The sequence below is a fragment of the Symsagittifera roscoffensis genome, chromosome 9 (genome assembly GCF_963678635.1).
Source record: "Symsagittifera roscoffensis chromosome 9, txSymRosc1.1, whole genome shotgun sequence".
Taxonomy (NCBI): domain Eukaryota; kingdom Metazoa; phylum Xenacoelomorpha; order Acoela; family Convolutidae; genus Symsagittifera; species Symsagittifera roscoffensis.
This window is the reverse complement of record NC_087070.1, coordinates 54,762,204-54,777,900: the sequence shown is the minus strand read 5'-3', so window position 1 is coordinate 54,777,900 and position 15,697 is coordinate 54,762,204. Positions and strand designations below refer to the sequence as shown.

General features: G+C 33.8%; 2 protein-coding genes across 3 annotated transcripts in view; one reads left to right on the top strand and one right to left on the bottom strand.

Annotated features, from left to right (window-relative positions):
- Window positions 1-15,697, top strand: part of LOC134854890 (endoplasmic reticulum junction formation protein lunapark-B-like) — a 220,391-nt gene that overhangs the window by 111,829 nt on the left and 92,865 nt on the right. The gene's annotated exons all lie outside the window — the stretch shown is intronic.
- Window positions 345-15,697, bottom strand: part of LOC134854300 (huntingtin-interacting protein K-like) — a 318,593-nt gene continuing 303,240 nt past the window's right edge. For both annotated transcript variants that reach the window (XM_063870499.1, XM_063870500.1), the window contains exon 3: window positions 345-643. In XM_063870499.1, coding sequence (XP_063726569.1) covers window positions 414-643 — 230 coding nt within the window. In that variant the 3' untranslated portion in view covers window positions 345-413. The remainder of the gene's footprint in view (window positions 644-15,697) is intronic.

Genomic DNA, 15,697 nt, shown 5'->3' with positions numbered 1-15,697 from the left:
TGATTCCAGTTTATATTTGATTGGCTTAGTGACCTAATTTTGGGCAATTAAATTGTTCATGCTCCCCTCTGAATCTCTTGTAGTTGTGTTTTTTTTTCTAGGAAAAAATCATTCAGGAAGAGTTGCTAAATCGCAAGCATAACATAATTGAACCATATTTCGAAAAAAAATCATATTAAATAAGTAAGGAAGACGGTACAGCAAGGAAACTGTAGAACCCTGTCACCACATTACCCTAGTCACTGAGAAAGATGTTAAATGCGGGAAAATATCCATATTCTTGCGATGAATTTTTGTGTATGAGGAACTATTCTTACCTCACATTAGTTTCAAAAAAAGAAAAAAAGACGACAAAACGGTTTCTTCTCATTTTACTCTTTAAAGCAAGTATACAATTTCACAAAACAACAATTTCAGTTTGTAAGAGTGATCAAAGTTCTCACTGGGTCGCCGCCGTGCTGTCTCAAACACCTCTCCGCCTCTGTTCTAGAAAGTTCCATCTCTCTCACGATTAGTTCTACGTGGTCTTTGTTGATAGGCACTTTTCTTAATTCCCTCTCGTATGCTAGCTTCTCTTCCCTCTCCTTGGCTGTTTTTTCACTCAACGCTTTCATTGCCTCTTCGATGCCGCCAGATAGTAGACCTGAAACAATATTTAGAATCAAAAAAATACACACACACAAAGTTTGTTTAACGCAGATTTGAAAGACGAATTGAAACAAAAACGACGCTTTTGAAATTTAGCAGAAACGTGTAATTTACCGTATCCTCCTCTTTGAACAGGGTTGGCTGTTTCGCACCCCTCTGAATTCTTAAACCATTTTAAGCCACTGTTCTAAGCGTTTAAATTCATATGCAATGCAAGCTGGCAAACCGTGCTTCGCACCACTGACTAGATTTAATAAACATAGCATAGCAAGCTAGTCGACAGAAAATGAGACGATAGCCGATATGTCGAAAATACAGTTTGAAAAAAAAGACGCAACAAATCTACCAAAAGTTTCAAACGTTTGCCTCGTGTTGTATAAAGCGAAGTGTTAAATTAGCGTATAATCGATAAGTCTGTTGATTGACTAATAGCTCTGCGGCTTTTGTTTTTGTTTGAGGGATATGCATTTTGTTTGAGTGACATGCTTTTTGTTTGTGACCGGAAAACAGTTTTTTGTTCTGACCATTTAAAAAATTAGGAAGAAATTTGCATTCGGGTGTTTCGATTATTTTTTCACGCAAAATCAGATACCACAAATACTCATCGGAATGGTTCAAGTGATACACCAAAATGAATACCTTTCAATAGTTATTCGAACGGCTTTTTAAAAAATCAAAAAAAATGTTTAGTTCAATTTCGAGCGAATAAAGCGAGCAAGGAGGCTTACAATAGCTTATTTATGAATTTGAGCCCTGCAAACTTATCTCAAAAACCCATATCTTAAGCCCATATCTCGAAAATCAGACAAGTTTGAGCAGTAATTTTCGAGTCAGAATTTTCAATTTCTGAGTGTTCCTTGAGATCACCTCACCATACGGTTGATAGTTCCAAGTTATGCTAGATTTTTTCAAATCTAGGTTTTTTGAAAAAAAAAAAAAATAGAAAAACCATAAAAACTCCAATTCTCGAAAAGCAAAAGGATTTGAGCAGTCATAATTGCAGGGCAGAATTGCAGGTTCATCGTATCCTAAATGGAACCCACCATAAGTTTGAGAATTTCAAGTTGTTGAATTTTTCCATATCTGATTTTTTGAAAAAATCATGAAAAACGCCATATCTCGAAAAGCAATTGAGCAGTCAAATTTCAAAGGCCAAACTGCAACTCATTAGCGTAACCTGCGAATAACCCGGAATCGCGCTTAGAAACTTAAGTTCTGTAATCTAAGTTTTATTTAAAAATAACTCGAAAAAACGCCTTATCTCAACCAAACGAATTTGAGCAGTTAAATTTGAAGGTCCGACTTGCAACCTCTGATTGTTACCCTGATAGCACACCATAAGAGGGTTGAAACTTTAATTTTGTCAAACAAACACAGAAACGCACAGCTTTAAAAACTTGCATTGCGAAATAAGGGGAAACTATCCAGTTAAAACATTCACCCTTCAACAGACAAAGTTAGTAATGGATGGCCTTGCTAAAAAATGTTGAAATAAGTAAATCATTTTTGATGTTGCAAAACACTAGGATTTTATTAAACAAATCAACATAGGGACTGTTCAAACATGTGTCAATTGAAACGCCAATTACATAATGTATCGATTAATCCATTTCGAGAAAACTGGGTAAACAAAATCTACTAGATCGAACGTTTTTCGCCAACTTTACATTTTCGCTTTTCCATGTTCAATTGTGGAGTTTGCCTCCATTTTAACAAAGGAAATGAACTGAATTGGGAAAAAAAATCAAACCGCCTAAAAAAACATTAATCGACTCTAAACCAAAAAGGTGTTGGGTTTTAAAAACTGGATACCAATTCCGCAATCCCTGGAAAAATCTGACCGTATGGCTGCTAATTTCAAACTTGGCGAAATAAACGCTGCATCATAGCTGCAACCTTTCATTCAGGCCTTTCAATTGGCCGGGTATTCATGAAATGGAAAAACTTCCCAATCATTGCAATATACGATACAGCTTAAACTTTCGAAATTCTTTTGTTAAACATGCAAAAATAACAAAGCTAAGACCTGGTGAGATACGGGTCACACGGGCAATTATAGCATAGATGGATAGACTAGCGCAAGAATTGCACCAACGGTGCTGCAAAAAAATTGTTGACGTGAAAATACCTTCCCAAATAATTCACAAAACAATAACAGTTAATGCAACCGGTAATTTAAATCAGGGCCATCTATCAGGGGTTTCCATTTCATTAATTGAAAAAAAATTTTAGTCATCTTTTAGGTTGTTTTTCAACCAAATGGTCATAACTGTAAAACTACTGATTTTTATCAGGTCTCAAAAATCGACAGGATACACATGATTCTTTCATAAACATGGTGCAAAAGTTGAGATCGACAAAAAGGAGTTATTATACTCAGAGTTCTGAGACACAATGATAAAATCTAGTTTACTGGAAACTTGAAAAAATAACTGAAAAACTTGCATCTCGGAAATTTAAAATGAGAAGTTCAAATAGAAGTCACACTTGCAAACCCTGAGAGTTCCCTTACAGCACCACCACTATAAAATTGAGAATTTCAAGTTTGGTTACTTGCTTTATATCTAAATTTCTTTTTGAGAAAATTTTTTAATAATCATACACAACGCCATATCTCGAAAAACAAAAGGAATTGAGCAGTCATACTTGAACTGCAGATGTGCAACTACTGGGTGTACCCTGCAAACACCTCGCTATAGGGTTGAGAAAAAAAATTAGTTAAAAAAATTGTGAAACAAAATTTTAATAGTTTTACGTTGCGAAGATTGGAAAAAAGTAGAAATAAAGCATTCGCCCTACAAAAGATTTTAGAACGTCAACTTGAGTAAACCTTTTCACCCTTGCAATGATTTGGCTATTAAACAGGCCAACATAGCGACATCTTCAACATTTGCCAAGTGAAATTTCTTAGACATTACAAAATACGATTTGCTTAAACGTGCAAAAAATTTTTTCGGTATACATGCAAAAAATAATGCATTCAAAAAGGTTCATTATGTCAACATAGGAACTTCCTAAATACGTCACCATAGGGACTCCCTAGACGTGTCTTAAAAAAACGCCAATTAAATAAATGTATAGATAGATAGATAACAATAATAAATATAAAGATAAATATAGAAGCTTATAGCAAGGGTAATAGTTATACATACAATGGTTAGAACTCTAGAAGAAGCATTTAACGGTAGTACTTAGAATTGGCAGCCAGTTGTCACATTTAATTTTCAGGATATCAGCAGCACCACAGATTCGAAAAAATTTTAAAGTCAAGTTCTTAACCCAAAAAAAGTCAACGTTCCGCTTTGATAACGCTTCTAATCGCATAAAAAAGAGAAATTCTTCAAAAACAAATTTGGTTAAATTATAAAATAGAGAATGTATTTACAATGTATTTATATATTTATATTTATATATTTCTATTTACAAGTAATCATATCAGAGAAAAAACATTGCTTTGGGAACTAAAACAAAAAATAAGCAGACAAACGACATTCCGATACAAGAAAAAAGATAGTCCGTGCAAAAATATTTTTAAAAAAAACAAGGTCTATTCCAGAGCTCCATGTTCTTTACCACTAGACCAAAGTTCCACAAGAAAGCCTTTTAGTTTCGCAAATGAATTAAGCATTGATATAAGAGAGTTTTTACTACTAAAACTAGCGCATGACTCGCACCTACAGAGCTTCAAATATATTGTTGAACGTGAACAGCTGCTTCCAAAAAAATGTTCTGAAACAGTAAAACTTTAGTGACCCTGATTTGATACAACCGTGAAGATAAACTGGGCTCATCTATCAGGAGGTTTCTTTTTCATAAAAAACGCCTTATCTCGAAAACCAAAATGATTTGAGCATATACAATTAGAGGGCAGATTTGCTTCCCTATATTGTTCCCTGGCAGCATCCCACCATAGGGTTAAGGACTTCAAGTTAAATTACTGGTTTTTAAATCTAAGTTGTTTTTGAGAAAGTTTTAAAAAAGTCATGAGAAACGCCATATTTAGGAAACAAGAAAGATTTGAGCAGTAAAAAATAGAGGCTTTGACAGTACCCCTGATTTGTACCCCGATAAGTAGTAGACAGAGGCCCAAACAGTACCCTGAGATTAACCCTGAATGTACCCTGAAAGAACTACACCATTAGAGGGTGGAAAATTTCAAGATCTGTTAGCTTTTTTCTAATTCAAGTTTTTTGGAACAAAAATGGAAAAATCATTAAAAAATCAAAAGGTATTGAGCAGTGACATTTGGAGAGAAAAATTGCAATCCCTGGGTGTACCCCGACAGCACACCAACATAGGGTTGAGAAATTCAAGTTTCATTAATTTTGTTACTGTTTTGTTTTATGCTGTTTTATACTGTTTTGTAATTTCGTTTTAAACAAAAAAGAAATCATTCAAAACCAGGAGTCATAAAGACCAAAAAAAGATTTGAACAGTGATACTTGGATGGCAGATTTTGAACTCCTGAGAGTAACCTGAAAGTACACAACAATAGGGTTGAGAAATCCATGTTCGGTTACTTTTTTACAACTCACTTTTTTTTGAAAAAAAAAATAAATAAAAATAAAGAACGCCATATCTCGAAAAACAAAACGATATGAGCAGTGATACCTGGAGGCCAGATTTGCAACTCCTGGGTGTACTCTGAAAGCATCAAGACTAGAGGTTTGAGAATTTCAAGTTCGTTTTTGTTATATCTACGTTCTTTTGAAAAATTGAAAAAACGTAAAAATCGCCAAATCTCGAGAAACAAAATTAAAATTTGATCAGTCAGATTTAGAGGGAAGATTTGGAACGCCAACGCGTAACTGACAGGACTCCGCCTTAGAGTTCAGAACTTGAAGTTCGCTTAGTTTTTTTTCATCTAACTTTTCTTTTAAATTAAAAATAAAAAAAACGCCATATATCGAACAACAGGAGGTTTTGAGCCGTCATACTTGAATGCCAGAATCGCAACCCCTGATCGTACCCTGACAGCACGCCACAATTGATGTGAGAAATTCAAATTCGGTTACTTAATTTTATATCTAATTTTTTTTGAGAAAAAAACGGAAAAAAATCATAAAAAACGCCATTTCTCGAAAGCCAAAAGAATTTGAGCAAACATCCTCTGACGCCATATTCACAACCCCAGAGTTCAATCTAAGAACACGCCACTATAGGGTTGAGAAGTTCGGTCAATGTATTTTATATCTGTTTTTTTTTATGAAAAAAAATTCAGAAAAAACGCCATATCTATAAACCCAAAAAAATTTGAGCATTCATACTTTGACGCCATAGTGGTAACCCCTGATTTCAAGCTGATAGCACGCCACAATAAGGCTAAAAATTCAAGTTCTTTTACTTAATTTCACCAAGTTTTTTTGAAAAAAATGAAACATCATAAAATGCATTTCGGTAACTTGAAAAAAATGAAAAAATCATAATAAACGCCATATCTCGAAAACCATAAGGGTTTGAGCAGTCATCCTTTGACGCCAGATTCACAAACCCTGACTTCACTCTGACAGCACGCCAGTATAGGGTTGAGAAACTTAAGTTCAGTTACTTTATTTTATATCTATCTTTTTTGTTTAATAAAAAAATCATAAGAATCGCGATCTTGAAAATCAAAAGGATTCGAGCAGTCATACTTGGACGCCAGATAGGCTAGCCCTGGGTATACCCCGAAAGCACCCCATTATAAGGTTGAGAAAAACATATTTAGTTGAATCAATTGTGAAACAAAAACTTGATAGTTTTACGTTGCGAGTATTGAAAAAATGAAGAGTTAAAGCATTCGCCTACAACAGATTTTAAAACGTAAATTTAACAGACCAACATAGCAACTTCTTAAACATGTGCCATGTGAAATTTCCTATGCATTACAATATACGATATAAAATCAGACAAGTTTGAGCAGTAATTTTTGACGCAGAATTTTCCATTTTGAGTGTTCATTGAGATCACCTCACCATACGGTTGAGAGTTCCAAGTTCTGCTAGATTTTTTCAAATCTGCGTTTTTTGAGAAAAAAAACAGAAAAACCATAAAAACTCCAATTCTCGAAAACCAAAAGGGTTTGAGCAGTCATATTTGCAGGGCGGAATTGCAGGTTCATCGTATCCTAAAAGGAACCCACCATAAGTTTGAGAATTTCAAGTTATATTTTTCCATATCTGATTTTTTGAAAAAATCATGAAAAACGCCATATCTCGAAAAGCAATTGAGCAGTCAAATTTCAAAGACCAAACTGCAACTCATTAGCGTACCCTGCGAAAAATCCGGAATCGCGCTTAGAAACTTATGTTCTGTAATCTAAGTTTTATTTAAAAATAACTCGAAAAAACGCCTTATCTCAACCAAACGAATTTGAGCAGTTAAATTTGAAGGTCCGACTTGCAACCTCTGATTGTTACCCTGATAGCACACCATAAGAGGGCTGAAACTTTAATTTTGTCAAACAAACACAGAAACGCACAGCTTTAAAAACTTGCATTGCGAAATAAGGGGAAAACTATCCAGTTAAAACATTCACCCTTCAACAGACATAAAGTTAGTAATGGATGGCCTTGCTAAAAAATGTTGAAATAAGTAAATCATTTTTAATGTTGCAAAACACTGGGATTTTATTAAACAAGTCAACATAGGCACTGTTCAAACATGTGTCAATTGAAACGCCAATTACATAATGTATCGATTAATCCATTTCGAGAAAACTGGGTAAACAAAATCTACTAGATCGAACGTTTTTCGCCAACTTTACATTTTCGCTTTTCCATGTTCAATTGTGGAGTTTGCCTCCATTTTAACAAAGGAAATGAACTGAATTGGAAAAAAAAATCAAACCGCCTAAAAAAAACATTAATCGACTCTAAACTAAAAAAAGTGTTGGGTTTTAATAACTGGATACCAATTCCGCAATCCCTGGATAATTCTGACCGTATGGCTGCTAATTTCAAACTTTGCGAAATAAACACTGCATCATAGCTGCAACCTTTCATTCAGGCCTTTCAATTGGCCGGGCATTCATGAAATGGAAAAACTTCCCAATCATTGCAATATACGATACAGCTTAAACTTTCGAAATTCTTTTGTTAAACATGCAAAAATAACAAAGCTAAGACCTGGTGAGATACGGGTCACACGGGCAATTATAGCATAGATGGATAGACTAGCGCAAGAATTGCACCAACGGTGCTGCAAAAAAATTGTTGACGTGAAAATACCTTCCCAAATAATTCACAAAACAATAACAGTTAATGCAACCGGTAATTTAAATCAGGGCCATCTATCAGGGGTTTCCATTTCATTAATTGAAAAAAAAATTTAGTCATCTTTTAGGTTGTTTTTCAACCAAATGGTCATAATTGTAAAACTACTGATTTTTATCAGGTCTCAAAAATCGACAGGATACACATGATTCTTTCATAAACATGGTGCAAAAGTTGAGATCGACAAAAAGGAGTTATTATACTCAGAGTTCTGAGATACAATGATAAAATCTAGTTTACTGGAAACTTGAAAAAATAACTGAAAAACTTGCATCTCGGAAATTTAAAATGAGAAGTTCAAGTAGAAGTCACACTTGCAAACCCTGAGAGTTCCCTTACAGCACCACCACTATAAAATTGAGAATTTCAAGTTTGGTTACTTGCTTTATATCTAAATTTCTTTTTGAGAAAATTTTTTAATAATCATACACAACGCCATATCTCGAAAAACAAAAGGAATTGAGCAGTCATACTTGAACTGCAGATGTGCAACTACTGGGTGTACCCTGCAAACACCTCGCTATAGGGTTGAGAAAAAAAATTAGTTAAAAAAATTGTGAAACAAAATTTTAATAGTTTTACGTTGCGAAGATTGGAAAAAAGTAGAAATAAAGCATTCGCCCTACAAAAGATTTTAGAACGTCAACTTGAGTAAACCTTTTCACCCTTGCAATGATTTGGCTATTAAACAGGCCAACATAGCGACATCTTCAACATTTGCCAAGTGAAATTTCTTAGACATTACAAAATACGATTTGCTTAAACGTGCAAAAAAATCTCTCGGTATACATGCAAAAAATAATGCATTCAAAAAGGTTCATTATGTCAACATAGGAACTTCCTAAATACGTCACCATAGGGACTCCCTAGACGTGTCTTAAAAAAAACGCCAATTAAATAAATGTATAGATAGATAGATAACAATAATAAATATAAAGATAAATATAGAAGCTTATAGCAAGGGTAATAGTTATACATACAATGGTTAGAACTCTAGAAGAAGCATTTAACGGTAGTACTTAGAATTGGCAGCCAGTTGTCACATTTAATTTTCAGGATATCAGCAGCACCACAGATTCGAAAAAATTTTAAAGTCAAGTTCTTAACCCAAAAAAAGTCAACGTTCCGCTTTGATAACGCTTCTAATCGCATAAAAAAGAGAAATTCTTCAAAAACAAATTTGGTTAAATTATAAAATAGAGAATGTATTTACAATGTATTTATATATTTATATTTATATATTTCTATTTACAAGTAATCATATCAGAGAAAAAACATTGCTTTGGGAACTAAAACAAAAAATAAGCAGACAAACGACATTCCGATACAAGAAAAAAGATAGTCCGTGCAAAAATATTTTTAAAAAAAACAAGGTCTATTCCAGAGCTCCATGTTCTTTACCACTAGACCAAGGTTCCACAAGAAAGCCTTTTAGTTTCGCAAATGAATTAAGCATTGATATAAGAGAGTTTTTACTACTAAAACTAGCGCATGACTCGCACCTACAGAGCTTCAAATATATTGTTGAACGTGAACAGCTGCTTCCAAAAAAATGTTCTGAAACAGTAAAACTTTAGTGACCCTGATTTGATACAACCGTGAAGATAAACTGGGCTCATCTATCAGGAGGTTTCTTTTTCATAAAAAACGCCTTATCTCGAAAACCAAAATGATTTGAGCATATACAATTAGAGGGCAGATTTGCTTCCCTATATTGTTCCCTGGCAGCATCCCACCATAGGGTTAAGGACTTCAAGTTAAATTACTGGTTTTTAAATCTAAGTTGTTTTTGAGAAAGTTTTAAAAAAGTCATGAGAAACGCCATATTTAGGAAACAAGAAAGATTTGAGCAGTAAAAAATAGAGGCTTTGACAGTACCCCTGATTTGTACCCCGATAAGTAGTAGATAGAGGCCCAAACAGTACCCTGAGATTAACCCTGAATGTACCCTGAAAGAACTACACCATTAGAGGGTGGAAAATTTCAAGATCTGTTAGCTTTTTTCTAATTCAAGTTTTTTGGAACAAAAATGGAAAAATCATTAAAAAATCAAAAGGTATTGAGCAGTGACATTTGGAGAGAAAAATTGCAATCCCTGGGTGTACCCCGACAGCACACCAACATAGGGTTGAGAAATTCAAGTTTCATTAATTTTGTTACTGTTTTGTTTTATGCTGTTTTATACTGTTTTGTAATTTCGTTTTAAAGAAATCATTCAAAAACAGGAGTCATAAAGACCAAAAAAAGATTTGAACAGTGATACTTGGATGGCAGATTTTGAACTCCTGAGAGTAACCTGAAAGTACACAACAATAGGGTTGAGAAATCCAAGTTCGGTTACTTTTTTACAACTCACTTTTTTTTGAAAAAAAAAAAAATAATAAACAACGCCATATCTTGAAAAACAAAACGATATGAGCAGTGATACCTGGAGGCCAGATTTGCAACTCCTGGGTGTACTCTGAAAGCATCAAGACTAGAGGTTTGAGAATTTCAAGTTCGTTTTTGTTATATCTACGTTCTTTTGAAAAATTGAAAAAACTTAAAAATCGCCAAATCTCGAGAAACAAAATTAAAATTTGATCAGTCAGATTTAGAGGGAAGATTTGGAACGCCAACGCGTAACTGACAGGACTCCGCCTTAGAGTTCAGAACTTGAAGTTCGCTTAGTTTTTTTACATCTAACTTTTCTTTTAAATTAAAAATAAAAAAAAACGCCATATATCGAACAACAGGAGGTTTTGAGCCGTCATACTTGAATGCCAGAATCGCAACCCCTGATCGTACCCTGACAGCACGCCACAATTGATGTGAGAAACTCAAATTCGGTTACTTAATTTTATATCTCATTTTTTTTTGAGAAAAAAACGAAAAAATCATAAAAAACGCCATTTCTCGAAAACCAAAAGAACTTGAGCAAACATCCTCTGACGCCATATTCACAACCCCAGAGTTCAATCTAAGAACATGCCACTATAGGGTTGAGAAGTTCGGTCAATGTATTTTATATCTGTTTTTTTATGAAAAAAATTTCAGAAAAAACGCCATATCTATAAACCCAAAAAAATTTGAGCATTCATACTTTGACGCCATAGTGGTAACCCCTGATTTCAAGCTGATAGCACGCCACAATAAAGCTAAAAATTCAAGTTCTTTTACTTAATTTCACCAAGTTTTTTTGAAAAAAATGAAACATCATAAAATGCATTTCGGTAACTTTATTCTTATCAAAACTTTTTTTTGAAAAAAATGAAAAAATCATAATAAACGCCATATCTCGAAAACCATAAGGGTTTGAGCAGTCATCCTTTGACGCCAGATTCACAAACCCTGACTTCACTCTGACAGCACGCCAGTATAGGGTTGAGAAACTTAAGTTCAGTTACTTTATTTTATATCTATCTTTTTTGTTTAATAAAAAAATCATAAGAAACGCGATCTTGAAAATCAAAAGGATTCGAGCAGTCATACTTGGACGCCAGATAGGCTAGCCCTGGGGATACCCCGAAAGCACCCCATTATAAGGTTGAGAAAAACATATCTAGTTAAATCAATTGTGAAAAAAAAAACTTGATAGTTTTACGTTGCGAGTATTGAAAAAATGAAGAGTTAAAGCATTCGCCTACAACAGATTTTAAAACGTAAATTTAACAGACCAACATAGCAACTTCTTAAACATGTGCCATGTGAAATTTCTTATGCATTACAATATACGATATAAAATCAGACAAGTTTGAGCAGTAATTTTTGAGGCAGAATTTTCCATTTTGAGTGTTCATTGAGATCACCTCACCATACGGTTGAGAGTTCCAAGTTCTGCTAGATTTTTTCAAATCTGCGTTTTTTGAGAAAAAAACAGAAAAACCATAAAAACTCCAATTCTCGAAAACCAAAAGGGTTTGAGCAGTCATATTTGCAGGGCGGAATTGCAGGTTCATCGTATCCTAAAAGGAACCCACCATAAGTTTGAGAATTTCAATTTGTTATATTTTTCCATATCTGATTTTTTGAAAAAATCATGAAAAACGCCATATCTCGAAAAGCAATTGAGCAGTCAAATTTCAAAGGCCAAACTGCAACTCATTAGCGTAACCTGCGAATAACCCGGAATCGCGCTTAGAAACTTAAGTTCTGTATAAAAAAAAACTCGAAAAAACGCCTTATCTCAAAACAAAACTAATTTGAGCAGTTAAATTTGAAGGTCCGACTTGCAACCTCTGATTGTTACCCTGATAGGACACCATAAGAGGGCTGAAACTTTAATTTTGTCAAATAAACACAAAAACGCACAGCTTTAAAAACTTGCATTGCGAAATAAGGGGGAAAACTATCCAGTTAAAACATTCACCCTTCAACAGACATATAGTTAGTAATGGATGGCCTTGCTAAAAAAATATGAAATTAGTAAATCATTTTAAACGTTGCAAAATACTGGGATTTTCTTAAACAAGTCAACATAGGGACTGTTTAAACATTTGTCAATTGAAACGCCACAATTACATAATGTATCGATTAACCCATTTCGAGAAAACTGGATCAACAAAATCTACTGGATCGAATGTTTTTTGCCAACTTTACATTTTCGCTTTTCCCTGTTTCAAAGGAAATGAACTGAATTGAAAAAAATTCAAACCGCCAAAAAAAACATTAATAGACTCTTAACCAAAAAAAGTGTTGGGTTTTAATAACTGGATACCAATTCCGCAATCCCTGGATAATTCTGACCGTATGGCTGCTAATTTCAAACTTTGCGAAATAAACACTGCATCATAGCTGCAACCTTTCATTCAGGCCTTTCAATTGGCCGGGCATTCATGAAATGGAAAAACTTCCCAATCATTGCAATATACGATACAGCTTAAACGTGCGAAATTCTTTTGTTAAACATGCAAAAATAACAAAGCTAAAACCTGGTGAGATACGGGTCACACGTGTAAATATAGCATAGATGGATAGACTAGCGCAAGAATCGCACCAACGGTGCTGCAAAAAAATTGTTGACGTGAAAATACCTTCCCAAATAATTCACAAAACAACAACAGTTAATGCAACCGGTAATTTAAATCAGGGCCATCTATCAGGGTTTTACATTTCATTAATTGAAAAAAATGTTTAGTCATCTTTTAGGTTATTTTTCAACCAAATGGTCATAACTTAAAAACTACTGATTTTTAACAGATTTGAAAAAAAAACTTAATCTCAAAAATCAACAGGATACACATGCTTCTTTCATAAACATGGTGCAAAAGTTGAGATCGACAAAAAGGAGTTATTATACTCAGAGTTCTGAGATACAATGATAAAATCTAGTTTACTGGAAACTTTAAAAAATAACTGAAAAACTTGCATCTCGGAAATTTAAAATGAGAAGTTCAAATAGAAGTCACACTTGCAAACCCTGAGAGTTCCCTTACAGCACCACCAGTATAAAATTGAGAATTTCAAGTTTGGTTACTTGCTTTACATCTAAATTTCTTTTTGAGAAAGTTAAAAATTTTTTAAAAATCATACACAACGCCATATCTCGAAAAACAAAAGGAATTGAGCAGTCATACTTGAACTCCAGATAAGCAACTACTGGGTGTACCCTGAAAACACCTCGCTATAGGGTTGAGAAAATAAATAAGTTAAAAAAATTGTGAAACAAAATTTTAATAGTTTCACGTTGCGAAGTTTGGAAAAAAGTAGAAATAAAGCACTCGCCTTACAAAAGATTTTAGAACGTCAACTTGAGTAAATCTTTTCACCCTTGCAATGATTTGGCTATTAAACAGGCCAACATAGCGACATCTTCAACAATTGCCAAGTGAAATTTCTTAGACATCACAAAATAGGATTTGCTTAAACGTGCAAAAAATCTTTCGGTATACATGCAAAAAATAATGCATTCAAAAAGGTTAATTATGTCATCATAGGAAATTCCTAAATACGTCACCATAGGTACTCCTTAGACATGTCTCAAGTGAAACACCAATTAAATAAGTGTATAGATAGATAGATAACAATAATAAATATAAAGATAAATATAGAAGCTTATAGCAAGAGTAATAGTTATACATACAATGGTTAGAAGTTTAGAAGAAGCATTTAACGGTAGTACTTAGAATTGGCAGCCAGTTGTCACATTTAACTTTCAGGATATCAGCAGCACCACAGATTCGAAAAAATTTTAAAGTCAAGTTCTTAACCCAAAAAAGTTAACTTTCCGCTTTGATAACGCTTCTAACCGCATGAACAAAAGAGAAATTCTTCATTCACAAATTTGGTTAAATTATAAAATAGAGAATATATTTACAATATACTTATATATTTTTGAACGTGAACAGCTGCTTCCAAAAAAATGATCTGAAACAGTAAAACTTTAGTGACCCTGATTTGATACAACCGTGAAGATAAACTGGGCTCATCTATCAGGAGGTTTCTTTTTCATAAAAAACGCCTTATCTCGAAAACCAAAATGATTTGAGCATATACAACTAGAGGGCATATTTGCTTCCCTATATTGTTCCCCGGCAGCATTCCACCATAGAATTAAGAACTTCAAGTAAAATTACTGGTTTTTAAATCTAAGTTGTTTTTGAGAAAGTTTTGAAAAAGTCATGAGAAACGCCATATTTAGGAAACAAGAAAGATTTGAGCAGTAAAAAAATAGAGGCTTTGACAGTACCCCTGATTTGTACCCAGACAGTAGTAGATAGAGGCCCAGACAGTACCCTGAGATTAACCCTGAAAGAACCCCATCATAAGAGGGTGGAAAATTTCAAGATCTGTTAGCTTTTTTCTAATTCAAGTTTTTTGGAACAAAAATGGAAAAATCATAGAAAAAGTCCACATCTCGAAAATCAATAGGTATTGAGCAGTCACATTTGGAGAGAAGAATTGCAATCCCTGGGTGTACCACGATAGCACACCAACATAGGGTTGAGAAATTCAAGTTTCATTATTTTGTTACTGTTTTGTTTTATGCTGTTTTATACTGTTTTGTAATTTTGTTTTAAACAAAAAAAGAAATCATACAAAAACAGGAGTCATAAAGACCAAAAAAGATTTGAACAGTGATACTTGGAAGGCAGATTTTGAACTCCTGAGAGTAACCTGAAAGTACACAACAATAGGGTTGAGAAATTCAAGTTCGGTTACTTTTTTACAACTCACTTTTTTTGAAAAAAAAAATAATAATAAAAAACGCCATATCTCGAAAACCAAAACGATATGAGCACTGATACCTGGAGGCCAGATTTGCAACTCCTGGGTGTACCCTGAAAGCATTAAGACTAGAGGTTTGAGAATTTCAAGTTCGTTTTTGTTATATCTACGTTCTTTTGAAAAATTGAAAAAAACGTAAAAATCGCCAAATCTCGAGAAACAAAATTAAAGTTTGATCAGTCAGTTTTAGAGGGAAGATTTGGAACGCCAATGAGTAACTGACAGGACTCCGCCTTAGATTTCAGAACTTAAAGTTCGCTTAGTTTTTTTACATCTAACTTTTCGCAGTTAAATTTGAAGGTCCGACTTGCAACCTCTGATTGTTACCCTGATAGGACACCATAAGAGGGCTGAAACTTTAATTTTGTCAAATAAACACAAAAACGCACAGCTTTAAAAACTTGCATTGCGAAATAAGGGGGAAAACTATCCAGTTAAAACATTCACCCTTCAACAGACATATAGTTAGTAATGGATGGCCTTGCTAAAAAAATATGAAATTAGTAAATCATTTTAAACGTTGCAAAATACTGGGATTTTCTTAAACAAGTCAACATAGGGACTGTTTAAACATTTGTCAATTGAAACGC